Source organism: Pan troglodytes, chromosome 3, assembly GCF_028858775.2.
Source record: "Pan troglodytes isolate AG18354 chromosome 3, NHGRI_mPanTro3-v2.0_pri, whole genome shotgun sequence".
In the NCBI taxonomy this organism is placed as follows: Eukaryota; Metazoa; Chordata; class Mammalia; order Primates; family Hominidae; genus Pan; species Pan troglodytes.
Window position 1 is genome coordinate 139,661,720 of NC_072401.2, and position 27,415 is coordinate 139,689,134.

The 27,415-nt window shown below is 34.6% G+C and overlaps 1 protein-coding gene across 8 annotated transcripts in view; it reads right to left on the reverse strand.

The window, feature by feature from the left end:
- The window catches only part of SLC7A11 (solute carrier family 7 member 11), a 143,541-nt gene that overhangs the window by 38,242 nt on the left and 77,884 nt on the right, over positions 1-27,415 (reverse strand). For all 8 annotated transcript variants that reach the window (XM_001136486.7, XM_063809007.1, XM_063809006.1 and 5 more), the window contains 3 exons: positions 18,113-18,238; positions 14,175-14,274; positions 9,510-9,554 (listed from right to left, as the gene is read on the reverse strand). In XM_001136486.7, the coding sequence (XP_001136486.1) occupies positions 9,510-9,554; positions 14,175-14,274; positions 18,113-18,238 (271 nt within the window). The remainder of the gene's footprint in view (positions 1-9,509; positions 9,555-14,174; positions 14,275-18,112; positions 18,239-27,415) is intronic.

Below are 27,415 nucleotides of genomic sequence, written 5' to 3' on the forward strand. Positions count from 1 at the left end.
TCACAACCCCGTGAGAACTACAATATAGGGATTATCATCTTCCATTTAAAACTGGTAAACAAAGATTCGGAAGCAATTTAGAGGTCTGTCCAAGGTCAAACAGCTAGTTAAAAAGAGACAGGATTAGAATTTTGATTTCCTGAACTAGTGCTATTTTCAAAGACTCAGCAAGTAGATGTTTCTATAGTTCATAGAAGTAAAGAAAATATTTTTTTCACTGGAAAGTCTCAACTTCATTTGGTTCATTTTAGATGTTTACATTGGTAATACAGTTTTAGCTTGTGCCTATCCAAATTCAAAAGTTGCTCATTTTCCTGAGTAGATCAATAATCTAAGTCAGTGTTTGAATGTGACTAGAATAAAGTTATCAAAATGATTTCAGTGCATGGTGTGTGTAAATATAATAACCTGAATGCATCTTGTCTCTACCCTTAGTGAACTACATGTGACATTATGCTATTTCAGTGAGAATCTTAAACAACATTGCATCTGCATGAATGCCCAGACAGCACCAGGCCTCGGACTAGATTTCAGTTGTCTAAGAAGTTTTTCACCAAGTATGACACAGAATGTAAGCTTTATTTGTGAACCTCATTTTGGTCACAATCACCTAACTTTCAAATCCAGACATATAGAAAAGAACAAAGGTAGCTTATGTGCATAAATAAGAATACGAATGAGGGGCGCTATGTAAGTGTGGACTGAAAAGCTGGAGACAATATAATGGCTGACTTAATGCTTCTGATTATGGAAGGTATTTCTTTTCAGATAACAGGGTTCTAACTCTGGAATCTCTGGTGTATTTTATTTAACTCTCATTTTGGTTGTTATCTATTGCAGTCAAAATATTTGACCCATCTTTTATGCCAGCTAACCAAAAATTTATCTAGGCTTGAAATAGTCATAGCAATTAGCAGGTTGCTAACCAGCATAAGGAAGTAAAAAAGGCTGATAGCCCAGTTCAAGGAAGTTATATTAACAGTGAGTTTCTCAATTTATCATACATGAATTATTGCTGTGTAAAGGTATTATAGAGAAGATCTCTGCATCTGGTTAAAAAGGATTAGATGGTCTTCAAGGTCCCCTCTAATTTTGAAATTCTGTGATTCTATCATTCTACTCATCACACCACTTGTATTCTCTCTCTCTCTGTCTCTCTCTCTCCCTCTCCCTCTCTCTCCCTCCCTCCCTCTCTCTCAGCTAAAGGGAACAAAAAGATAGGATAAAATTAAACCAGCCACTGTTGTTGCTCCTAAAACAAGAGTTTATTGTTCTCAAAATATAAAACTCAATGAGATTTATATATATATATATTGCCTCAAAAGATTTATATATATTGCCTCAAAATATAAAACTCAATGAGATTAAAATTAGAACTTTCAAACAACTATTATGAAAGAAAGTAAAGCATTGCCCTTCAAATTTTGCCTCATAGTGGAATTGGAATCCTTACAATTAAAAAAAGAAAGAAAGAAAAGCTAAATGGCTTCCACAAAGCACTTGAAGGATTAATATCTGTCTTCTTTGATTACCCCATGATAAAATATTATAATATAATCCTATAATTTCTGCACCACTTATTTGACACTTCAGCCTTATATGAACAAACTATCTTTGGGAAAAATGTATTTTTTATGCATATGTGATGCCGAGAAATGCAAGAATTTTGATCCCAAGGTACATCAACCACATGTCCTATTAGTGAGAAATTTTTAGAGTGAACAAAAGCAAGGAAGAGCAATTTGGTGACCTTGTTCTTTGAACACAGAATCATCTCTTCTCTGTGACATCTGGCCAAATACCGAACTTTTGTCTGCCTCAGTGGCTCAACTAGCACAATTCTATTTCTACTGTGAAACATATTTAAAAATGGATTCACCAAGCTTTATGTATATTTTCTAAAGAAAAGCAAAAAAAAAAAAAAAAAAAAAAACCCAGAGGGATTCTAATTTAGGTATCAATTATTTCAACAATTGAAGAAAAGCAGTGTCACATTTTAAGATAATTCTAATGTTGTCATATTGTCATTAGTAAAGAGATGCCTCATTTTGCCACAGGGAATATGTTTATAAACTTGTAAATAAATTAATACATATCTTAAAAACATATAACTTGAGTATTTGTAGTAGAAACTTTGGAAATATTCTTTAAAATAATATTTAATGTTGTCTAAGAATGTAGATAACATTGACTTGTAATAAAAAGATTACAAAATACAATATTGCTGTAATCTGCACATATACAGTTACAATATTATATGTTATTTTCTAGCGACTATTAAGTTAGAAAACTAAATGCATATAAAGAGGAATATTTGTCTCTCATGGAAAGATGCATTCTTGGCTAGGTGTGGTGGCTCACACCTGTAATCCCAGCACTTTGGGAGGCTGAGGCAGGTGGATCACTTGAGATCAGGAGTTCAAGAACAGCCTGATCAACATGGTGAAACCCCATTTCTACTAAAAATACAAAAATTAGCTGGGCATAGTGGCACATGCTTGTAATTCCAGCTACTTGGGAGGCTGAGGCATGAGAATCACTTGAACCTGGGAGGTGGAGTTGCCGTGAGCCAAGATCACATCACTGCACTCCAGCCTGGGCAGCAGAGTAAGTGAGACTCCGTCTCAAAAAATAAAAAGAGAAGGAAAGCAAGCTGCATTCCTAAGTTGTCAAAATGCAAGATAAAAGGCTTCAATTAACCTTTATTCTTTAGTCATGTAACTTTGCTACAACACATTTGGGCAAGATATTTTGCCTATTTTGTTTTCTTATGTTTTTTACTCAGGTAACAGTTATAAAACTGTCCTACAAGCAATAGGCCTTATAAAACAGTATTGTAAAGAATTACACAGTCAATAAGGAATTAATACAGATACACTAAGAATTTAAGATGGCAGCATCTGAACTGAATGCAAATAACATGATTGTGGACCATTTGTAGACCAATCTGGTTGATCACACTGCCTTAAAGGTCTTTGGGCATTTTTCCCAAACCAAGTTTCACTTCTTCGAAGTTTTCATTGGTACAAGGTGTGATGACTTTGAGGCATCAATTAATATAAATTGGAAGTAGGCAAAGTATTAATTAAACATGAAACTCTGATTATTTAAACCTTCTATTAAAGTTGATTATTCAGAGCGTGTTGATAGCCTGTTTTTCAAAAATGACTGATGATATCAAGGTTTACTGACTTCCTCTAAGTCTACTATTTCCAGCTCTTCAAAACAGAAGGAATAAATGAAGTGAGAAGAACACTGGAATAAGGCTAATAGACAAAGTGGCTAATCTCAGACCCCCAAGGTCAAAGAAAAGCAATTCATTTCTTGGCTTTCATCAACACAAGATATGATTTATCAATCTAAGAGCAGGACTACAAACATTATACATCTCAATGATATGTTCTTTGCACTGTGTAACTTTTTGAACAATGACAGATTGCATAGACACCACAAAAGTCATGTCATAAGGCAAAATTCATTACACTTGCACAAGCACTAGGATTTTTTAAAACAAATGTACACAGTAGCAATTATTACTACTATATATATGCCATTTTTGGGGGGAAAGCCTTTTAAAATTCAGTTATTCCTTGGGATTCTATCATCTTCATGGTCCAAACTTTGGACATTCATGTCCCTCAAAATACAATCCTTACTCCAATATATTAATTTGTGGAGTCAGCCATAATGTTATAGATAATTGGTAAAGGCAATACTCTTATGTTATTATAAAAGTTCAATAGCAATTGTTGTATTTGAAAGATTTCTACTTCCATAAATTCAAAGCTATTCTTGGAGAAGAAAACATTGTAAGAAAGATCATGGCAAAATTTCTTAACATTATAAATGTAATCACACAAACAGGAATTTCACCCACCTTTGTCTCTCATTCGATACAACACTTAAGGAACTGTCCTCTACCACCTACTTATAATAGCAGCTCAAAAGTTATTTCTTGGAGTAATGGTAGATAATTTGAAAGATGTCTCAAAATGAAATTACACCTCAAGTGTAGTCAATTGAGGTCATGGAAACTTACTCTGCATTCTATATATTTTAATACACATTGGAATTTTCACTAATCTAAATTAATTATCATCTTTCTATTAGGTCACAAATTTAGGAAAATTTTATTGTCTAGGTGGAGGAAGACCATAAAAGGTGTTGTATCTTCAGCAGATGATTCATTTCACCAGCTGCCAGAAAGTTGCATGTTGCAGCACACCTGGACACATGCATCCATGACTGAATGGGAAACACATTTATCTTGGCACATCACAAAGAAGATGGAATCATAATTATTCTCCCTTGTAACTAAAGGTATTTTGAAGCTGTATCTACCTAAAAAATAATGCAAATTACACATCTGGGCTAAGTCCACATAATTTTACCATCTGTGTTTGATATTCACCCATAAATATTTCTGGAAGCATCTTCTGTGTTTAAAACAACTTCAGTAAAGTTACGAGATACAAAAATCAATGTACAAAAATCAGTAGCATATCTATACACTGATAACATTCAAGCTGAGGGCCAAATCAAGAATGCAATCCCATTTACAACAGCCACACAAACGACAACAAAAAATACCTAGAAATACATCTAACCAAGGAAGTGAAAGATCTCTGCAAGGAGAACTATAAAACATTGTTGAAAGAAAACATAGATAACACAAACAAATGAAAAAATATTTCATGCTTATGGATTAAAAGACTCAATCTCATTAAAATGGCAGTACTGCCCAAAGCAATATACAGGTTCAATGCTATTCCTATCAAACTACCAACACCATTGTTCACATAATTAGATAAAACTATTCTAAAACGCATATGAAACCATAAAAGAGCCTAAATAGGCAAAGCAACCCCAAACAAAAAGAACAAAGCCAGAGGCATCACATTACTTGACCTCAAACCATACTACAGGGTTACAGTAACCCAAACAGAATGATACAGGTACAAAAGCAGACAAATAGACTAATGGAACAGGTTAAAGAACCCAGAAATAAAGTCACACACCTACAACCATATGATCTCCAACCAAGTCAACAACAATAAGCAACAGGGAAAGGATTCCCTATTCAATAAATGGTATACTTGGATAACCAGCCAGCCTTATGCAGAAGGATGAAACTGGACCCCTATCTTTGATCACATACAAAACTTAACAAGATGAATTAAATATTTCAATGTAAAACCTCAAACTCTAAAAACCCAAGAAGAAAACCTAAGAAGTACCACTACGGACATTGGCCTTGGGAGAGAATTTATGACTAAGTTCTCAGAAGCAATTGCAACAAAAACAAAAATTGACAAGTGGGACCTCATTAAACTAAAGAGCTTCTGCACAGGAAAAGAAACTATCAACAGAGTAAACAGACAACCTACAGAATTAAAGAAATTACTCACAAACTATGCATCTGACAAAAGTTTAATATCCAAAATCTATAAAGAACTTAAACAGTTCAACAAGCAAAAACCAAATAATCCTATTAAAAAGTGGATGAAAGACATGAAGAGACACTTCTCAAAAGAAGACATACAAATGGCCAGCAAACATATGAAAAAATGTTCAACATCACTAATCATCAGAAAAATGCAAATCAAAACTACAATGAGATAGCATCTCGCATCAGTCAGAAGGGCTATTATTAGAAAGTCAAAAAATAACAGATGCTGGCAAGGCTGTGGAGAAAAGGGAATGCTTATACACTGTTGGTGGGAATGTAAATTAGTTCAGCCTCTGTAGAAAGAAGTTGGGAGATTTTTCAAAGAACTTATAGCAGAACTACTATTTGACTCAGCAATTCCATTATTGGGTATATATCCAAAGGAAAATAAGTAATTCTATGAAAAAGACACATGCACTCATAAGTTTATTGCAGCACTATTCACAATAGCAAAGACATGGAATCAACTTAAGTGCCCATCAAAAGTGGGTTGGATAAAGAAAATGTGGTACATATACATGTACTATGCAGCCATAAAAAATAATGATATCATGTCCTTTACAGCAACATGCATGCAGCTGGTGGCCATTATCCTATGCAAATTAACAGAGAAACAGAAAACCAAATACTGCATGTTCTCACTTATAATTGGGAGGTAAACATTGGGTACTCATGAACACATAGACGGGAACAATAAATACTGGGGACTACTAGAGTAAGGAGGTCAAGAGGGGGGCAAAAGCTGAAAAACTACCTACTGGGTACTATGCCCCATACCCAATAGTAACAGGATAATTCATACCCCAAACCTCAGCATCATGCAATATATCCATATAACAAATAAAAAAAACTTTTATTTTAAATTCAGGGGCCACACATGTACCCCCTGAATCTAAAATTCACTGTTAGTGGGAATGTAAATTAGTACAGACAATATGGAGAACAATATGGAGGCTCTCAAACCACTAAAAATAGAACTTCCATATGATCCAGCAATCCTACTGCTGGGTATATATCCAGAAGAAAGGAAATCGGTATACTGAAGAGATATCTGCATTCTCATGTTTATTGCAGCACTATTCAAAATAGCCAAAATATGGAATCAATCTAAGAGTCCATCCATGGATAAGTGGATACAGAAAATATATATAAACACACACTAGAATACTATTCATTCAATAAAAGAATGAAATCCTCAGTTATTTGAAGTAACATAGATTAACCTGGAGGACATTATATTAAGCGAAGTAAGCCATGCACAGAAAGACAAATATTGTATGTTTTCACTCACGTGTGAGCTAAAAAAAAGTGGACCCTATGGAGGTAGAGTAAAATGATGGTTACCTAGGTTATAAAGTATAAGGAGAAAGTAATGAAGATAAGTTGGTTATTGAAAACAAAAATGCAGTTAGATAAAACATGTTCTAGTGTTCAGTGGCATAGTAAAGTAACCGTAGTTATCAAAAACATAGATATTTTAAATTAGCTAAAAGAGAAATTTGGAATATTCTCAACACAAAAAAAGATACATGTTTGAGGTGATGAGTACCCAATTATCCTGATTTGATCATTACACATCGTATGCATGCATCAAGATAGCATAGATATCCCATAAAGATATTTTATGGATCAAGAATGCATAATAGAGATCAAAAATGCATATGAGGTTTGACACTAAAAGTTTAGAGAGTAAGCTTCAAAATGGTGTAATTTTTCACATTTCTTTCAAAAGCTCTGAAGAAAAATAATTGCTTGGAATATTGAATTCTAGAAAATACTATTCTGCGAATAACATTTACCTTGCTCTAATAAAGTATATAACAATAATAGTAGTAATGACAACCAAACAATTATGTAGAAATTAAAAAGTGACAGTCACTAATCTAAAGCACTTTATGCATATTAATTCATCAACACAACCCAGTGAAGTATGTGTTATTATTATTTCCATTTTTGAGATAAGGGAAATTCTTTGCAACAGAAAAAAAAAAAACACTGAATCAATACATCACCAACACTGTTCCTTAGTATCTGTGTGCACTAAATCATGGACATTATCAGTGTTGTGCAACTAAGGCCGTTCAATTAAAGAATAGAAGGAGACAATCCTTAATTGGAACACAGTTTAGTGGAATACATCAGAAATTTGGGTTGAGATAATAATGGCATAAGTAGCTTCAAGATATGCTTAATATACACAACAGTATTACTGTATATGTGTGAAACAAAAATCACACTTAAACTGTTAAATAATATTAAAGATAATATGAATTATATCTACACCACTGATGAATCATATAATAAATGTTATGTTATAGGTCTTGTCTGCAACCCTACAATTTGCCATTTGCTTATAAAAATATTCTCATGTTAAATTCTAGTAATTGATGTCTTTAAAATGTCTTTAGACTTAACACACATAGTTACGAACCATAGTAATTTATTTCCCGTAATAGAAATTCAATACATATTTTATATTATATCCAGTAATAACTGTCTTTTCTCTATGCTGCTGCTTACATACAAGTTATTCTCAAAAACTAAAAAGGCAGGCCAACCTATTTGTCTCTGTAATCAATGGGTTTACAGTCATAAGGTAGCTTGTCATTTCCAAGTAATGCTTAGAAAGAACTAGCTCTTGGTTCTTTCCTACAATGTATGTGTTCTCAACCTACAATTCCAGTTATAGATATGACAATATTGGCATAAATTGGTCATATTTCTTAATAAAATGGCCTTTCACATGTTTAAATTACATATTGATTTGCATAGCAGTTGAATCAGATACCAATTGCTGGCTTATGTGTTCTAAACTCTGACATTCCTGGTACTTGGCCAGATCTCATCAGTTTACCATTTCCCAAGATACCAGGTGCCAGAATTTCTTAGTCTATCTTAGTGTGAATTGTCAACCCTTAGGTATATTCTTTGATGTCCAGGCTATTTCATACTGATGCACCTTTGTACTTGTTCTTTTTCCTAGAAATCAGTGTGTGTTTGTTTGTGTTTGTGTTTCTCCTCTCTCTCTCTCTCCTCCCATACCCCTCTTCTCTCTCATTTATATTTACCTAAGGAACACCTACTCATCATTTGAGACACTATTATAAACAACATCTCCCTAGATACACAAGTATTTCCTTCTTTCCTTTTTGCCAAACTGGATAAATAATCTATTTTGGTACCGATCACACTGTTACATCTATTTGTTTACACATTTGACTCATTGACTAGTCAATAAAATATTTCAAGACAAGTCTTATGCATCATGAAAGCTGTTCCCAGCACAATGATTGGAACATAGCAGATGTTCAATATAGTAAAATGAATTAAATAACTTTATAATTTAGTCTACATTTTATACTATACTATAGTTCCTACATTTTCCCTCTTTTGCCCATGAATTATTTTTTCCTGTAGCAAATCCAATGTTTATGAACAAATTATAAGAATAATTCATTTTTCTCTAAGTTGGTTCATTTTGAAAATATTACATAAATCACCATCAAATCATCTACTTATCAAGTTGTTACCTAGAAAGAAAGAGTAAAACTTATCCAGCTCCCCAAATTTATAAGGTCCTATAACATTCTGCAGGTATTTCTAGGCTTTTGTAACTAGTCGTCTATTAATTACATTACTCACTTTAATTCGATAGTTATGAAAAAAGATTACATGAATTGTTAGAAATAATTAACTTTTTGAGTTCAAGCTATCCTGTGGGTAGTTTAGAGTCTGTATTAAGTTATATGTATGTGTTTATATGGGATAGGCTACCTAAAATATAACTTTATTATTTCCTATTTTCAGGTTAAAAGACAACTTAGTATTGAATGTAGACTATATAATTAAGCTATTTGTATATAATTATAAATATAATTATGTATATAATTTATGATAAAGTCAAATAAATCTTATCTGTCTAAGAGAATTATAGTGATGATGATGACGATGTTAAGGTTGACTAGCCCACACTGAATTCCTTCTTCAAGTCTGCTTTTTAAACTATGTAATCTTAAATTTTATTCTTCATAAAAATTTCAGGGTACATCTGGCTACTTACTTTTCAGGGTTTTCTACTTCTTCAGTAACAAAGTTGAGGTAAAACCTAAAAATAGATAAATAAATTATAAACTATTAATATATTTTACCATTATCCAAAGTCTCAAATTTTAAATATTTAACATTGAACCCAGAATTATGAAAACTATAACAATACTTATAGTAAGATGAAAATATCTAACAACTAAATACTCCCATAAATCATTTTTCTATTAAGCCATATTTGTGGAGTTTTTATCATGTGTCAGAAATATACAAGTGGTAAGCCCCATAGTCTCAAGGAGCTCATAGTTCATAGAATGTCCCACAGAATAGTGTGATACAGTGCAGGTCCAATACTGGAGCAAGCACGTGGGAGCCAGAGGGCAGGTCTAGCCCAACCTGGTAGGTCAAAGGGGGTTTTCTAGAGGAGGCATCACCCAACTTGAACCTTTAAGAACTGCTTTATCTTACCCTGGTGAGGTGGTGTGAGGCCATTCCAGACTGAGAATAGCATACGAGCACAAAAGTGTGGCAGAGGGGTTAGGCACAAGAAAATGAGCACCCGTACACTGCAGTACAAGTGTGACAGAGGGATTACTATAGAAAGAGCCAAACACATGAAGGCAAAGACTTTTCTACCTTTTCCTTTTCTATGCTTAGAAAATTTTTGTGAAATAAAAAAAATCATATATTCAATATAATCTTCCGTTATCTTATTATTATTAAAAGTAACCTTTTACATAGGTATGCAGGAGCACAGATTCATAGGTACAAATTCTCTAAAATCTAAAATCAAGTGGCTGGAATATAAGTCCGTCAGTTCTTAATATACTTTAAGTATCTCACCAGCTAAAACAAAGATGAAGAAACCTGTCTTGCTCCATCTTTATAAAACCATCTAAATTCACAAGTAGTCAGTTGATGTTCAAGGTTAAAGTGTCTACAATTTTAAGGACTGTTTTAAGTAGAAATAATTGAGGAGCTGACAGAACAGTAGCAGTAACGGTGATCTAAAAAGTCAGCAACCAAAGATTTTTCTAATGACTAGAAAATAAGTTTCTATAAATAGAGATTGTAGTTACACCATGAAAGCAAGCAACAATCGGTACTTATATCTGGAATATGCACTCCAAGAGGGGTTTGATGTGTTTGCTATAAGCCTGAGGCAATGGGAAGTAGGGAAAGAAAAAAGAAAAAAAAACACATGCACACTAAAAAACAAACACCACCACCAATGAAAAATCACACACCCCAAGAAATATTTTTAGGCTTCTCATGTCAAAAATAGCCAGTTCCTTCCTAACAGTTGTTTTAGAAAGTAGTCTTTTCCCACAGTGTTAAAGCAAGAAAGAAAATATTTATGAAAAATAGAACACAATTTCAAATATTTGCCACAGCTCCAGGGAGTAGAGAAAAGGAAAGGGCTTGGAGCAGGATGGTGAGTAGGAAGGAGAAAGCTTGTTTTAGTCCAAACATTCACACATCCTGTGGGAAATCCACCTTTACTTTCTAGTCTCCAGGAATGAGTCCATGATATTCTCTTTGGTTTACAACACTTCAAGGACTCTAGCGAATGCTCATAAGATCTATTGTTCCAGCTTTTCCATGATTGTGCATAAAAGGTACTGCAATGCTAGCAATGCATTCCAATACCCAACTATGTGAATTATTTTTAAAAGAAGCTTATTCTTTAGATTAGATTTGACACAATAGTACAAAATAATCCCAGCAAGTGCTTTAGAAAGACTAAATCCATTGAGGATAGGATTTAAAAGGAAGAGAAAAAAACACTAAAAACGATTTTCTATCACACAACTGAAAAAAAAAGAAAACCCTACCGAGCAATGTTTAGCTTTGGATCAGGATATGGGACTGAGTTCCCCAGGGCCACAAGGGGGACTGGCAGATGTATTTCTCTTGGCAATGTTATTAACATTGTTCTGACCCAACTGTGTGATCTGACTGGGTTAATGATTTCTTTTCCCCTACTCAAGTTTCTGTGAAGTAGCTTTATCATTCTAGAAAGTTTCAGCATTCCTCAGAGACAAAAACCTCCTCTATTCATATCCCCACCCTGGGCTTGGTGGTATCTTTTTCCTTGCTAGCAGAGCAAGGTCTCCAGGACAACAATGGTCTTGCAGCTTTTACTTACAGGCTAACAGGCTGGGCGGTAAGCTCTGATGACAATAGCTGTTTTGCTTCTGACTTACTCATTTTCAATGCCCTTTTATTACGGGGGCATCAAACATTGTCATAGCAGCAGCACAGGGAGTGGAGAATCATTTACACTTCCCCACTGATAATTCTACAACCCAGTCTTGTAATTATATCTTGAAAGCGAGAGAAAGGTCAGAAAGGCGAGATCACATTTGGCACGTGAATAAATGCCCCTCTCTTTGGAATTCTTTTAGCCTCCATCTTGTTTCATTTACATCCAGATAATAACTTTTCCTCTAGAACCCCACACCAACAGACTATATTTTTTCTAAACACAGCTTCCTTTTTCTAAGACTGATGACCATAGATTAACAGCCAGATTATTTCTGAGTCTTCACAAAGCAGCATTCAGGTAGCACAACAACCTGTTATAGAAACACGGTTACTTATCTGTCCCCTACATAAGCCACTTGTATCAGATAACATTCCATTTTAAATCCTGGACTTATTTTCCAATACTGTGATTGAACCCTCAAGGATATAAAGAAATCAATGGTTTTTGGTCTTTCAAATAGGGAGTAGACATGAGGATTATATGGGTAAAAGTATTAAAAAAGATTCATGTAAACCCCTTTTACTTTGTAATCAGAGAAACATTTTGGGGTCAGCATCAATAAAGTTAAATATTAATACAATAATTCAAAATGAAAAGGGTCTTCATCCATGGAGAAATTCATCAGCCCTCAAAAGCCTACATAAGCGGAGAAATTTTGCTCTACATAAAGCAAGTGACCTGAATTTTTAGTTCTGGGTATTAGAAAAGTGAGGAGGGTAAAAGAATATTTTAAGATGGCATGGGAACAGATCTATCGTACTCTCAGGCAAAAGAAATTTCATTCAACAGAATTAATCAAACCTCCCTTGTGACTATCTTCACATTCCACACTCGTGATTGCATATTGCCCGGCTCCCAACACTTGGCTATAGCTGAAAGCTTTCTCTACCTCCCCGCTTTGCTCTGGTGTCTCCCAGTGACCCTCCCAGTAGCTTGGCTTCAGCCCCAGGGCACAGAGCTCTGATCCAGGCTGAATAGCCATAGAACAGTTGATTCTGCTTTAACCCTGTGATCACGCTCAGTTCTTTTGATGTCTAGCACCACATTGTGCTTCAGACAAAAGCAAAAAGACTTCAAAAATACTGAGTGATTCAAAACTAATGCTTACATATAATGGTTATAAAAATATTCTGGGAATATACAAATATTTTACACTGATTTCCTTAGAGCTATAATCTTCTAACAATCTTCAAGCATATTTTGCCTCAAAGGCCATGTTAAGATTTTAAGTTCCCATACCCCCTAATTATCCTCTAATACCATATTTTCATAATTCAATGAGATTAATAGGGTAAACGCTCCATTCATTTTGAAATATATCCATATTCCATGCATCGGCTAGAAGGTAAGATCTTAAAAACTAAAGAAACAAAAGGAATTATATTTGTGTTGGAAATGCATTCATATAATTTTTTAGCTAGTGCGGTTTCCAAATATTACTTCCAGGCTCATAGATCATTCTCACAGCTAAAGCTGTATAACAATGAGATTTATAGATAATTAAAAAATAAATATTGCCATGATTTATCCCAAAACAATGAAATTTAATCTTACTACAATGATTTTGATAATTAAATAATACCTTGTAGGCTTTCTTGCAACCATCATCTCAACTAAATCTTACAAGGTCAATAAAATTTACTGAAGAGAAAGTCTCACTCTTATCCATGATTATATGATTACTGTTTTTCAAGTATCTGAACAAACAAGGTACAAATACAAAGTTTTAATGCCTTAACTAGAAAGGTAGGTATCACAGGTGGACATACATCAAAGGAAATATATCTGTGGCATCATGATTTTAATCATCTTTACTTTTTTAAATTTTCAGATGTTGGGGACATTTTAAGGAACATGTAAGGTCCTTTTAAATGTAACAGACTGTCTAGAAGAGTTGACTGCATTATCTTGGTTTCTCTTTCTCTGCCTTTAGATTACCATTTACCTTCTGGGAATGTCATACTTATTTCTACATCTGAGTTACTTCTCTCACGAGAAGCTGGAAAAAAAAAATCAATTAATCACTATTTGTAAACACCCTTGGAGCTTTAGCTGGAAGGCCTTTTGACAAGCGAAGTATTATTCTTTAGTACCTTATGTCACTATTATGTCCTTACTGGTACATACTTATAAGTAATTTTTATTGGATCTTAAGACCCAGCATTTGTTTGTTTTTTATGACATCAGGCTAAATCTAGCAGTCACCTTGACTGGAAACCTGTTATGTTTAGTTGTCATGTGCAAAGTAATTGGCCTGGTGGAGGGGATACCTTATTTCTCATTTCAAGTAAAGCCTATCACACTGGATTATGGCTATTCACATTTGTCTGGCACCTTGCTTGGCACTTAATCTGAGTGCATAATGGGATTAATGAACTACACAAACCACCAGATCCGGAGCTATCAACTTACCAGCCAGCATATGCATACATTCCATAATAAAAAGCCAGTGGCAACCGCGTAATACTTGAATCTCTTCCTGAAAAGGCGTCTTTAAAGTTCTGTGTTTGACCTGTAATTAGAATAGACTGATTTTAGGATTTTTCAAAGAATTGGTTCTTATTCACTCTTAACCAGAAACATGGGGGTGCGGAGAACCACACTGTTTTAAGTCTAGATTTCTTACTCTCTGTTGATTACCATCTTTATCAATACTGTACCCATTCTATAGAAGGGGTCCCAAAAGTATATTGATCATTAACACTATTTCATATTTCTCTTTTAATAAATTTATAACAAAGATGAAAATGGCATTGAAAAATAATCCTCTGTTTGAGTATGCCTCTATTGTGACCATAAAAGAAGACTAAAGGGTTTTCTGTAAATTATAATCTTTATGAATATGATAGAATTCTTAAAAGATAGAATTCTTAAAAAGATAATGTTTTGCTTGGCAAGAAAATGCGGAGAGGTATCCAAGGTTCTACCCTTAATGAGGAGATGGAAATAAATCCCAGGACTCCTTTCCTACACAATTTACCTTTCTGCTTTCTGTTTATCCCATGTTGTTCATTAGATGCCTACCTCCTAGAAGAGAAGTTGGAAAATCCTGAGGACCATGTGTGCCAACCCAAACTGCAAGCCTTTCTTTTTTTTTTTTTTTTCAAGATGGAGTCTCACTTTGTGGCCCAGGCTGGAGTGCAGTGGCACAATCTTGGCTCACTGCAACCTCCACCTCCTGGGTTCAAGCGATTCTCCAGCCTCAGCCTCCTGAGTAGCTGGGATTACAGGAGTGCGCCATCATGCCCAACTAATTTTCATATTTTTAGTAGAGATGGGGTTTCACCATGTTGGCCAGGCTGGTCTCGAACTCCTGATCTTGTGATCCGCCCGCCTCGGCCTCCCAAAGTGTTAGGATTACAGGTGTCAGCCACTGCGTCTGGCTGCAAGCCTTTCTTATAGATAAAGTTTTCTTTACCTATAAGTTAAAAATGCTCATTCATGAAGTATTACCCATTCATGAAGTATTGCCTGTGGCTGATTTCAACCTATAATAGCAGAGTTGAGACCATACAGCTTGAAAAATTGAAAATATTTACTCTCTTGTCCTTTACAGAGAAAGTCCACTCACTCTGTGACCCTGTCCTAGAGAATGACATGTTTTTTTTCCTAGAAATATTGAAAAGATATTATAATGAACTCTAAAATAAATAGGTTTCAACAAATTTTGCAGCAGCATGTGAACTGAACACTTATTCATCACCTTTTTCTCTATTTTATGAATCACATTGGAGCTTTTTCTTTTATATCTTTTGAATAGTTTTAAAAGTTAGAAATTCAGATTTACTTTAGTCAGTCAATATTCAAGCTTAAGCAGAAAAAATGTTTCTATTACCCAAAGAAAATAGCAAATGAGATTACCCAAATGGGAAGTGAGACTTTGTTTTAAAATAAAACTTCATGTAAATAAACAGAAGGGGGACAGGGGGTGGATGATGTGTATGAGACACTCTCTCTTCCAAGTCAAATCTCAGTTTTTCCTGCATTCATTGCCCAGGCATAACTTATATATAAATATAATATGTGTGAGTATGAAGACCAAAAATGGAGAATGTTGAATTATATACTAAACAATTTTTTCCTCAAATGATTCCCAAACATAGCTCACTTTTTAAATGACACGATAAATTCAGAAATGCACATTTTACTAAAACATCATTGTGTCCTTCCAGGAGAAAAATATAAATAGTGGAATTCAGATAAAAGCATCTGTTGAATATTCTTTTATCATAATCTGTGGTCTCTTTGGCATAAAGGCACAATATTTCTTAGAGTGCAGCACCAAATAATCCATAAGAAAAACCAAATTCTATAAAGACTGGGTCACAAGCACAGATCTTCAAAAGTGCCATTTTGAGAATATTACAAAAGAGAGGCATTTTGTTTCTAGAATTCAGGAATATTTTGGCTATATAACAGAGGTCTCATGAAGATTAGAGTCAATATTCAAAGGAAAGTTCAACAAACTCTCATAAGTGAATACATAACATACAACTACTTTCAGGATATGATTAGAATAGAAATAAAAGCACAATCTGTATTAACAAAGTCTCCTACTAGAGTTTCAGATTAATGTGAAAAATGTGTGATCATGTTAGAGATGAAGAAAATCACAATTTTATAGCAATCGAGCAAATATACCTGCTAATAATGGTCTCTAAAATGTTAAATTTACATTAAATGTGGTAATATTCTCAGGGAATTTCTCTGTTGTGTGAGATCTCTGAATAAGCCTGTCACGTTAAGCATTGATATCATGATTATTGATTAAAGTATCTCTGTATTGTAGCCACTAAAAAAACCTCAAGATGTATCATGACCTCTGCTCTCAAGGAATTTGCAATAGAGCAACATTTGAGCAACAAAACCCTTCCTCATATACATATATAAATACCTGGTAAAAATTGAATAAAGTCTATAATGCTATCTATAGTATCTTACATTACACCAAAAAGAAGAAGAAAATAAATCTTAGTTTCAAGGGATAGCATATAATCTTTTGGAATCTAAAGTAGTATTAAGGAACAGCCAACGACCCAGAGATTCTGCACTTTTCAAATACTGAAGAAACTCCTTACAGAAGACTGAAGAGTGAGCTCAGAAAAATAAAGCACTAACAAAACAGATTATTGTGCCTACATTCCTAACGAATAAGATAGAAATGAGCAGGCTAGCTCTGTGGAGGCCAAGGTGTATTAGAAGAGCAAGCTCCTGTCTTCTCTTCAGTGCAAGCTCTAACGGTCAAAATCTTCATTGTGTTTATTCTGCATTGGCTGCGGTTGCTGGATTTCATAAACGCATTTCCGCCAGCAGGGCTCTAAAATCTCCCACTAGGCTTATTAAATGGGCAACAGCAGCTCCCTTTCCCAGCTCCAGAGTGGCTGATCTTTCAGTGTTTGTCATTATTTAATGCTTCTACCAACAGTGATGATTTTACCAAACGTTGGCATTTCCTTTTGCCTTGTGTAATTCTTCTGCAACGTCATTAAATTTCTCTAGATTCCCTTTCTTGGAACAGACAATATCAATGTAAACATTAAATACTTAACATGCCCAAGTTATGTCATTCCTTTACAATTTCTTCTCACTTTCTTATTTCCTGCTATATTCCTGTCGCTAATTAAATACCACATGTGAATCTCTGTCCTCCAACAATTTCCACTGAATCCAAGCAACTGCATGTGCCTTCTTTCCTAAAACAAAAACTCTAAATGTCACCTCTCAATTTCTTTTTTTAAATTAAATGTTAAACTCTATAAAGCAAGTAATCGCAGAAATGTAACTTTTATATTAAAAATAATGTAACAATAAAAATTAAGTTTTTACAACTATTTTATTATGATATAATTTTGGTGTTTAGGAATGCTGTTCCCATATTGACTCCTCTGTTGAGGATACCACTCTCAATTTAAAAGGAATAATAACCAGAAAGTCAAAGAATTATTGATCATCTTTTATCATTTTCCAGATACCTTTTTCTCTTTAATTTTTATTACTATTATTGGACAATTTTAAAGTAAAAAAAAGACATATTTATCTTTAATTAAAACTAAATGGCAGGGTTTTTTTTTTCCACTTTGAGTTTTCACTCCAAACCATTAAACCTAGAAAATTCACTGATGCCTTATTTTGTTGCTTGGCCCAGTCTTAATCCTCTTTCTGCCATTCAGCTGTAAAAACCAACTCACTCACAATGTAGCAGCCTTTCAAATCAATTAGATGACAATATAGAGTTTAAGTTCCACAAGAAGAGACTAATTAAGGATTCTGTTAGTACAAGCAAAAGTTAGTGTTAAAAAAGACCAAAAGCAGATACGTATTTTAAAAAGCATTTACTTTTCAGTCCATACCTTTAATTAGCTGCATAACTCCAGGGACTATAATTATCAGAATTGCTGTGAGCTTGCAAAAGGTTAAGAAAATCTGGATCCGGGCGCTCCAGCTGACACTCATGCTATTTAGGACCATCACTACAGCTGCAAACAAATAGAGGAAGTTACAAAAGGTGAATTCTCACTGGCACAAAGACATTTTAGGTCCTTGTTACTCAAAGGGCAATCTATGAGGCAGCAGTGTTGACATTACTTAGAAGTGTTTTAGAAATGCAGAATCTCAGGCCCTGCCCCAGGCCTAATGAATACAAATCTACATTTCAACAGGTTCTCCAGCTGGTTTTTATGCACATTAAAGTTTGAGAAACATGGATAAAGCCTCTGGACAATAAGAATTCTTCTCTTGTTCTTTGTATGTAAGAGTGGACATATATTGTAGTACTCTAACAATCACATAAAAATGTCTTCTAACCAAACCCAGCATCCAATCAGATGGCTGAATTTGACTGTCTAGCTTGATGTGACAACTCTTTCCTGTCTCTATGATGGTATGCCTGCCAATGTGGATCACACTCAAGAAGGAGCAAGAAGTGTAGAAGTTGGCTCAGATCTTATTTTTCACTCTCAGGACTAGCCTCAGGCAGCACTTTTCTTTTGGTTGTCTTCTTTCTAATTAGCATGTCAAGGGGCGACTTTCAACCTACCGTACAAGTATAGTTTTTCAAGATATGTTTCAGGGCTTGAGCACAATATTCTAAGTGATGAGTGCAAAAGACTAACCAGGCTAGAATGCACATTGGGTTCAAAGCCAGAAGAATTTTTCATTCTTACTGATGCTGTCTACAATTTCCCAAGCAGCAATAACTATCCACCTTCGACACCTTGTGGACCATGAAAACCTCAAGGATAGAGCAAGGGTTATTCATCACTGTATCGCTGGTATCCAGCTCCATGCCTGGCCCAGGTAACTTAATACATTTTTGTTGAATGAATGAACTGGATCCTCAGTTAGAAAATCTAAGGCACAAGGGAAATGGTGATGCTCTAAGACCTTTCTCCCCTACTCTGCTGGGATGACTGAGGTTATTCTAGACAGTGGTTTTCAACTTTATACTCTTTCCACAACCTTATGCTTAGAACAACCCAAAACACTACTTTATTCCTGACATTTACAGTTATTAACTATAACCTTTATATTTATAAAGGTATATTCTCCCTAAACAAATATTTAAAATGTAAAGATATTTCTCAAAGAATGAAACAAAACTCCTACAGAATTCTTATTATTCAAATTGCAATTGGAAGTTTTCCTTATATATAGTAATGAGTCTGCCTCACAGTTTTCACTGCCTGATATAGTTACTAGCTCACTTCAGAATTTAACAATCAATGCAAATGTTAGCAACACATAATCTTTAAAGGCAAAAAAATGGAAATAGCCTAAACCTCCTAAAGGAAGGCTAATTAAGGTATATCATTTTAATAGTTTATATGCAGCCACTTAAAATTATGAGGCAGTTAAATATTTATTACAAGAAAGGATATTCATGATATATTACTGATCAATACAGCAAGTTAGAGGAATGGATGGAAAGAAGGAAGGAAGGAAGGAAGAAAGAAAAGAAGGAAGGAAGGATGAAAGGAAGGAAGGATGGAAGGAAGGAAGGATGGAAGGAAGGAAGGAAGGATGGAAGGAAGGAAGGAAGGAAGGAAGGATGGATGGAAGGAAGGAAGGAAGGAAGGAAGGGTGGAAGGAAGGAAGGGTGGAAGGAAGGAAGGATGGAAGGAAGGAAGGATGGAAGGAAGGAAGGATGGAAGGAAGGAAGGAAGGAAGGAAGGGTGGAAGGAAGGAAGGGTGGAAGGAAGGAAGGATGGAAGGAAGGAAGGAAGGATGGAAGGAAGGAAGGAAGGAAGGAAGGGTGGAAGGAAGGAAGGATGGAAGGAAGGAAGGAAGGAAGGAAGGAGAAATAGATCTGGAAACATATTTACCAAAACATCAACAGCAGGTGTTTATAAGTGATAGAACACTAAATAATTTTCAATTTTTTAAATTTATTTTTAGGAATAGTTTAATAAATTTTATGATGAACATATAGCATTTTGGTGACTATAGTTTCAAATACTGAATTGTATACTTGAAATATACTTAAATGTTCTCACCACAGAACAAAACAAAAAAAAGAGGGGTAACTAAATGACGTGACAGAGGTGTTAACTCACTTGATTGAGACAATCATTTCACTATATATATATATATATTTATAAATAAAATCATTACATTGTACACCCTAAAATTACAATTTTATTTGTTGTATATACCTCAATAAAGATGAAAAAATTTTCAAAAGTAAATGAAGCAATAAAATACATTTTGTTTTTGGAAAAAACTCCAAGATGGGAAAAATAAGGGATCAGAAGATCTCATACACAGTGAAATACAGGGTTACTAACGAAGAAATATTTCAAAGGAGTAATTATGAGAATGATCAAAAAGGCCAAACCCCTGAATAAGCTACAGGGGCATCTAAGGGGGGTTATTTCATCTGTGTTGGAAGCTGAAAACATGAAGGGATAGACAGGTCTGTTGTCAATGACAAAGTGCATTATTTTATCAGAGGAATCACAAAAATAAAATTATTTATCTCTCCCCAATATAAGGCACTTATATATGGAAAATAAGTTAGTGTAACTCTGCTCCCTGCTCCATCATCCAGTGATTCCTTTCCTTTTCTATGCAAATGACTGTGTGATGAGTCATTACACAATAATGACTATTGTTTTAATTAAGGAGGTTCAACATTGGTGTAAAAGTGAAAAAATTGTCTCATGTGGCCACCAGCAACAAAAGGGCAGTGTTTTCTTTCAAATAGGGCTCCTAAAACCCAAAGCACTCTGTATTTATGAAAGTTCTTTCCACAGTAGAAAAGAACTGTTATATAGAGAGAAAGAGAGAAAAAGAAAGGAGAGGAAAGGAGAAGGATAAAAACGAAAAGAGGCAGGCAGGGAGGAAGGAAGGAGAGAGAGAGAGGCATTCTTATTTTTGGAACAACTAACTATATGTTTGAAAATAAGAAAGAGGTTTTGTTACTTTCATAAACAGTATAAGTACCTAATGCCTATTGAAATATTAAAAAAACCGGGTATTTGGGATTTTAAAAAATACTTTGTAAAGTTTTCTTAGGCAAATGGAAGACAAAATTAAACAGATATTATGAATTGATCATCTCACCCTGCTTTCCCCTCAGCTAGCTTAACAAAAATTCTCATTAAGATGCTAGTACACTGCTGGTGGGAATGTAAATTAGTATGGCCACTATAGAAAACAGTATGGAAGTGCCTCAAAAAACTAAAAATAAATCTATCATATGATCCAGCAATCCCATTGCTGGGTACTTGATTGTGGTGATAGTTTCACAAGTGAATACATACATCACACTTTATCAAACTGTACATTTAAAGCATGTGTGGTTTATTGTATGTCAATTACACCTCAATAAAACTTTTTAAGAAAAAAAAAGATGAATTTTTTTCAAAGGGTTCTCAAAACCCTGCTTTATCTGAGCATCCAGACATTGTACTCATTATTTGGTACACCAAATTCCAGCTGAGATGCACCTGAATTACCCTGAAGGCACAGTTTAACAAGTAACAAGGCAGCCAGTGAGAGGTACAGTGAAGCTTCTCCGGTGGCTATCACTGCTGTTTCATCATGTGTCTTTACAGTGAAATTTATGTCTACGTATGTTACTTCTCCAACAATATTGAAAAGGGACTTGGGATTCACTAAATGCAAGAGCTTTCTAAGTTTCTGAAACAAATAATATATACTTTTAAAAAATACTACCTACCCACATTGCAATAATGAAAGAAATCTGGGTCAGCTCTCTGGTCCTAGTTTTACTTCCTTTGAATAACAATTTGCTAATTTCACACATGAGGAAATAATTATATCAGTTTGGGCATTTTTTGTATGCTCCCCTTAAATTTTACCAAAATAAAAATACAGGGACATATAGTTTTTATTTACTTATTTATGATGCAGTTTCCTAAGAACTGAAATGTGGCAATGGAAGTGATATCTATAAATCCTGGAGATAAGAAATACATATTTGAAGGAAGCTATATTTGAAGAGGATGTGTAGGGGAATGTTAAGGACTGAAGCTGTGATTTAAGGACTGGCAAGTATTTCTTTCTGCACTATGTAATTCAAGTCTGTCTTTGGGTTTTGAAGAGTGAGATTACAGAGTCTAGATATATTGGGTTTTCTCCCAGGGTCAGGTTCTTCTTGGCTTCTGAATTCTGAGTGCTTTGTGCTTAACTGATAAAATATATGGATATTGTGTATGTATGTTACATGTTGAGATAAAGTGGGTTGTTTCACTGCTGTTTTGTAATGACTGCCTGGATTCCTTTTATCTTTTTATTAGAATTCATCTCCTGGATGCATTAATTTTAGAGAAGACAGGTAGCAACAAACCCTTTAAAAAGCAGAGTGACAGTTTGTATCTAGGATCTCATTATTGGGAATAAAAATGTTAAGTGATACATAAATATAAACTTACTTTATGGCAGACATTGTACAAAGACTTTACATGAATAATGTTATTTAATCCTCATATCTCTATGACATAGTCATTTTATTGGCTTTATTTTTCAGATGAGCAGCTGAGACTCGAGATATTGTTTAACTTGCGTATGTTTGCATAGGTAGTAACAGTGAAGATGGGTCTGGAGCCCAGGTAATCTAACTCTGGAGCCCACAGTTTTACCATTAGTTCCCAGGCAACAATGAGGAAGTAGTTTAAAAGACATACATGATCCCCTTGGTGTACCTAGTTCTTTTAAACTCGTGATGGCTCTTTCTCTCTGCAAAAGTTCACATTTATGTTAGCTACAGGACCCTTTGTTTCCACATTTTGCATGTCATCCTCCTAAAGTATGTGACAGTTGTTCTGCAGTACTTGTATATTTTAATACTATGTTTATTTACCTAAGAATTGGTTGTGTTGGTAAGTTACTTATGGTAGAAAAGAAGTAGGTATAGCCAGATTTCAAAGATTTAAACAGAGCCACTTCATATGCTGTATTTGAAGTGTTAACACAGAAATAGTCCTAGATTTTCTTTTATGTAATTTAATGGTGCCAGGAAAATATAGATTTCAAAAAGAATATAAAGTAATACTTTTGCAGAACTGGCTAATTTTCTTCATAATACAATCACAAATGTTATTTTGCTTGTTCCTCCCAATTACTTTCAAAAGTTTGAGAATTAGGATGGGGTTCTTAACTCATCTTTATTTTATATAGATAAAATAAACTAGCAAGGAAATTGACATCCAACAATTGATGGTGTTAGGGATGGATCTGGGACTAGATCTCGTATCTTAAGGAGAATATTTTTATTATAATATTCTGACATTCAAGTGCATAATTATATAGGGTCCAATTTCAGGAATACAGAACAGATAAATATTTTAAATATTGAGCATACTTCAATGCTTATTGAATCTATAAAAGCAGTGAAAATTCATGAACTTCTACAGAAGATGAAGGAAGTAATTACAGGTCAGGTGTGATGGCTCATGCCTGTAATCCCAGCACTTTGCGAGGCCGAGGCGGGCGGATCACGAGGTCAGGAGATCGAGACCATCCTGGCTAACATGGTGAAACTCCGTCTCTACTAAAAATACAAAAAAATTAGCAGGGCGTGATGGTGGGTGCCTGTAGTCCCAGCTACTCTGGAGGCTGAGGCAGGAGAATGGCGTGAAACCAGGAGGCAGAGCTTGCAGTGAGCCAAGATCACGCCACTGCACTCCAGCCTGGGCGACAGAGCAAGACTCCGTCTCGAAAAACAAAAAAAGAACAAACGAAAGTAATTAAATATTGGGCTATAAGAGAGCAGCCAAATGTGAATCTATAAGATTTTCCATCTTAACTTCCACGCACCTGACATGTTTACTGGAATGGATGAAATTTGTATAAGCAAAAACTTTTTTATCTTCATTAAATTTGACAGAAATGAAATACAGTACTTAAAAAAATGGGGGTGAATTAGTATTTACTTAACCCCCCACCCTTATCCCATTATCATCTCTCCAATGGTTGGCTAACATTTCACAAAATTTGAAATTCTTTTTTTCTATGATGTAGCAAGACCCTTCAGGTTTGCCCTTTTTCTATGCTTAACTAGAGATTTCAAATGACCACAAACTGTTTCCTTCCCCAGGGATCACAGGGAAGCAATTCATGCAATTCAACTCTATTTTCTACATCTTGGTAACCTTCCACCCCTAACAGGTAGAAAATCACCTAGACTCACTTTGAAGAAAGCAGGATGTGAGAGATTTGCCCCTAGATAAATTTCTCCTTCTCTATCTCCATCTCCACCCGCTGTTGCACCATTAAAGCTAAATTTTTCTTACAGACAGTTTGACTTTCCCAATTAGGGCACTGATTTACATTACCTACCACTGAGTCATAAGGATATCCAGTTTGCTTTTTAACTGTTGCTGATTATGGGAACACATTTCTTTCTCCGAATTTCAAGCTTGCAAAAGGAACATCAAAATTTAAAAATGAATGTAATAACTTATGGCAAAAATAGAAGGAAATGTCTGGGTTCATCTAAGATTTCCTCAGGCTCCTTGTTAACTATTCCGTCACCAATGTCTACTACAGAGGTTTTGTAAACCCCAACATGGTTATCCTTTCCTAGAACTGTTTTAAAGTTTAGTTTGAGCAGTTTTCATTTAATTCTCAGAGATACGAATTTTCCCTTTAAAATGTTTAATTGAATTGGGATAAACAAGAAGAGAGTTATCTAGACTTATAAAAACATAAATATAGCATTAGTATTCATATAACTTTAACTCCAAAGTGAGTAAAATTTGTGGATTTATAAATGTTTACATGCAATCTACTTAGTCTTCTGGTTACGGCTTTTAATTAATAACTATTATTGTTAATTTACAGAGCTCTCAAAAATGCCACCCCTGCTCTTCTCTTTTTTAAATATAATAATTGTGATATGATTCTGCCTCAGTCATTCAAGGGATAAGAAAATGGTGAATATAACTATGGCTGTTAGTTCAGTCCCTTAGTGGAACAGTGGACTTATCAAGAACTTTCTATAGGCAAGGCACTCTGTTAAAGGTCTTAAAAATCTGACTGTGATCATGTCTTTTGCGGGAACATGGATGGAGCTAGAGGCCATTATCCTTAGCAAACTAACACAGGAACAGAAAACCAAATACTGCATGTTTTCACGTATAAGTGGGAGCTAAATGATGACAACTCATTAACACAAAGGGGAACAACAGACACTGGGCCTGCTTGAGGGTGTTTGGAAGGAGGGAGAGAATCAGAAAAAAATAGCTTGGGTACCAGGTTTAGTACCTGGGTGATGAGACAATCTGTACACCAAACCCCCATGACACGAGTTTACCTATGTAACAAACTGCACATGTACCCCTGAACTCAAAATGAAAGCTAAAAAAAAAAAAAGAAAAAATAATGAAAAAGAATGTGACCCAAACAAAAAATTTGGCTTAATTTCATCTTCCTTCAGCCATTCAAGATATTAATAGATTATCTTTTCATAGGCATTTTCCTAATAAATAAAACTGGGGCTTAAATAGGTTTAAAAATTAGCACAAGATCACAAAACTAAGAATTGTAACACCAAGTTTCAATTCCAGGTTGTTTCCCGCCAAAGGCTAAACTGTAACCACTATGCTCAAATGGTTCAAACCCTCAAAAACTTAGACTGCTAGATCTGAACATAATATGAAGCAAACTCTATTTCATTTTTATCATTTTCCCACTGCCTGGAAATATACTGAAGATATCTAATCCTCCAAGTTTAACAAGTAAACAGACTATAGACTTTTCTGCTGGAGAAAAAATTCTTAGACTTCTCAGAAAATCAAGTCAACAAATACTTACTGAGCACCAACAACATGCTAGGAGCTAAGTGAGGGGCTGGAAATACAGCAATGAATAGGTCTCTAGTCTCCTGGAACGTCAAATGATGTTTTTCCAAAAGTATAGTTACCATTTTTTATTGTGTTCTTAATAAATTGAATAAAATAATGTCTTTGCTGCCAGTAACATGGATGGAACTGGAAGTCACTATTTTTAAGTGGAATTAAAGAAAAAGAAAGTCAAATACCATAGGTTCTCACTTATAAGTGGGAGCTAAATAATGTATACACATAGACGTAGAGTGTGAAATAATAGACATCGGAGACTCAGAGAGATGACAGGGTAGGAGGAGGATAAGGGATGAAAATTACTTAATATCTACGATGTACACTATTTGGGTGATGGTTACACTAAAAGCCCAGACTCCACCACTACGCAATATATCCACGTAACACAACTGCACTGTACCCCCTAAATCTATTTTTTAAATTTTAATTAAAAATAAATAAATGAATTACAGGCAATAAGTAAATTACAGGCAATACCCCAGGCATTGTCCCATTGAAACACCTTAGCCATACAAACTAAAAATTCTTCCACGATTATGCAGTTCAGTTATTCCTGTGTAGCTTTCTCTTTATGAGTAGCTAAAACTCGGTTAAATGTGATCATATTGATTCTTAAGACAGTGATTCAAATGGCACCTAGAATTAAGTTATCCTTTCCCATATTTAAGGATTTGGTACCTGGCATCTTTTGGGGAATTAGAGTCATATATGGCTTCATATCACTCATGCAATTTTGTATATGTTCTTCTTTTTGTTTCTTTTTTTAATCAATGAATATTTGTGCACATTGATAAAAGATGAACAACTTCTTAATTTGGAGACCATAAAGAAATCTAGTTAGAAAACACTACTAATAATCAATCTTGAAAGAAAATTCTTTTCATGACCAACAACAGGCAGCTGACATTATAACACTGGGAGTGACAGCTGCTAACACTACAAAATGTATAAGTACAACTTAAAAACCCACTACATAAAGGTAACTCCATGATTACACATGAGATATAATTCAATATATAGCTAATTTCCAATTCAAGTAGTCTCTAAAATAATTGGGGTTTTCTCTTTTAAAGTCTTGTTCATGTATAATAGACTTAATATTTTACTAGTAAGGTGATTTTTACTATTTAAAAAGATTAGCCATCATATCTATTGACCAAATACAAAACTGGCATGGAACACAATATTGGATCCCACTCCAAATACTTCCAGTAGAAATTTGGAACTGTAAGCAAAAAGAACATGATGTGAGAGGCAATCCCGCAATGCAAAAAGTCTAAAGACACTTTGTCTTCAATCATTTTTGTGTTGTTTTTCCTTTTTCACATA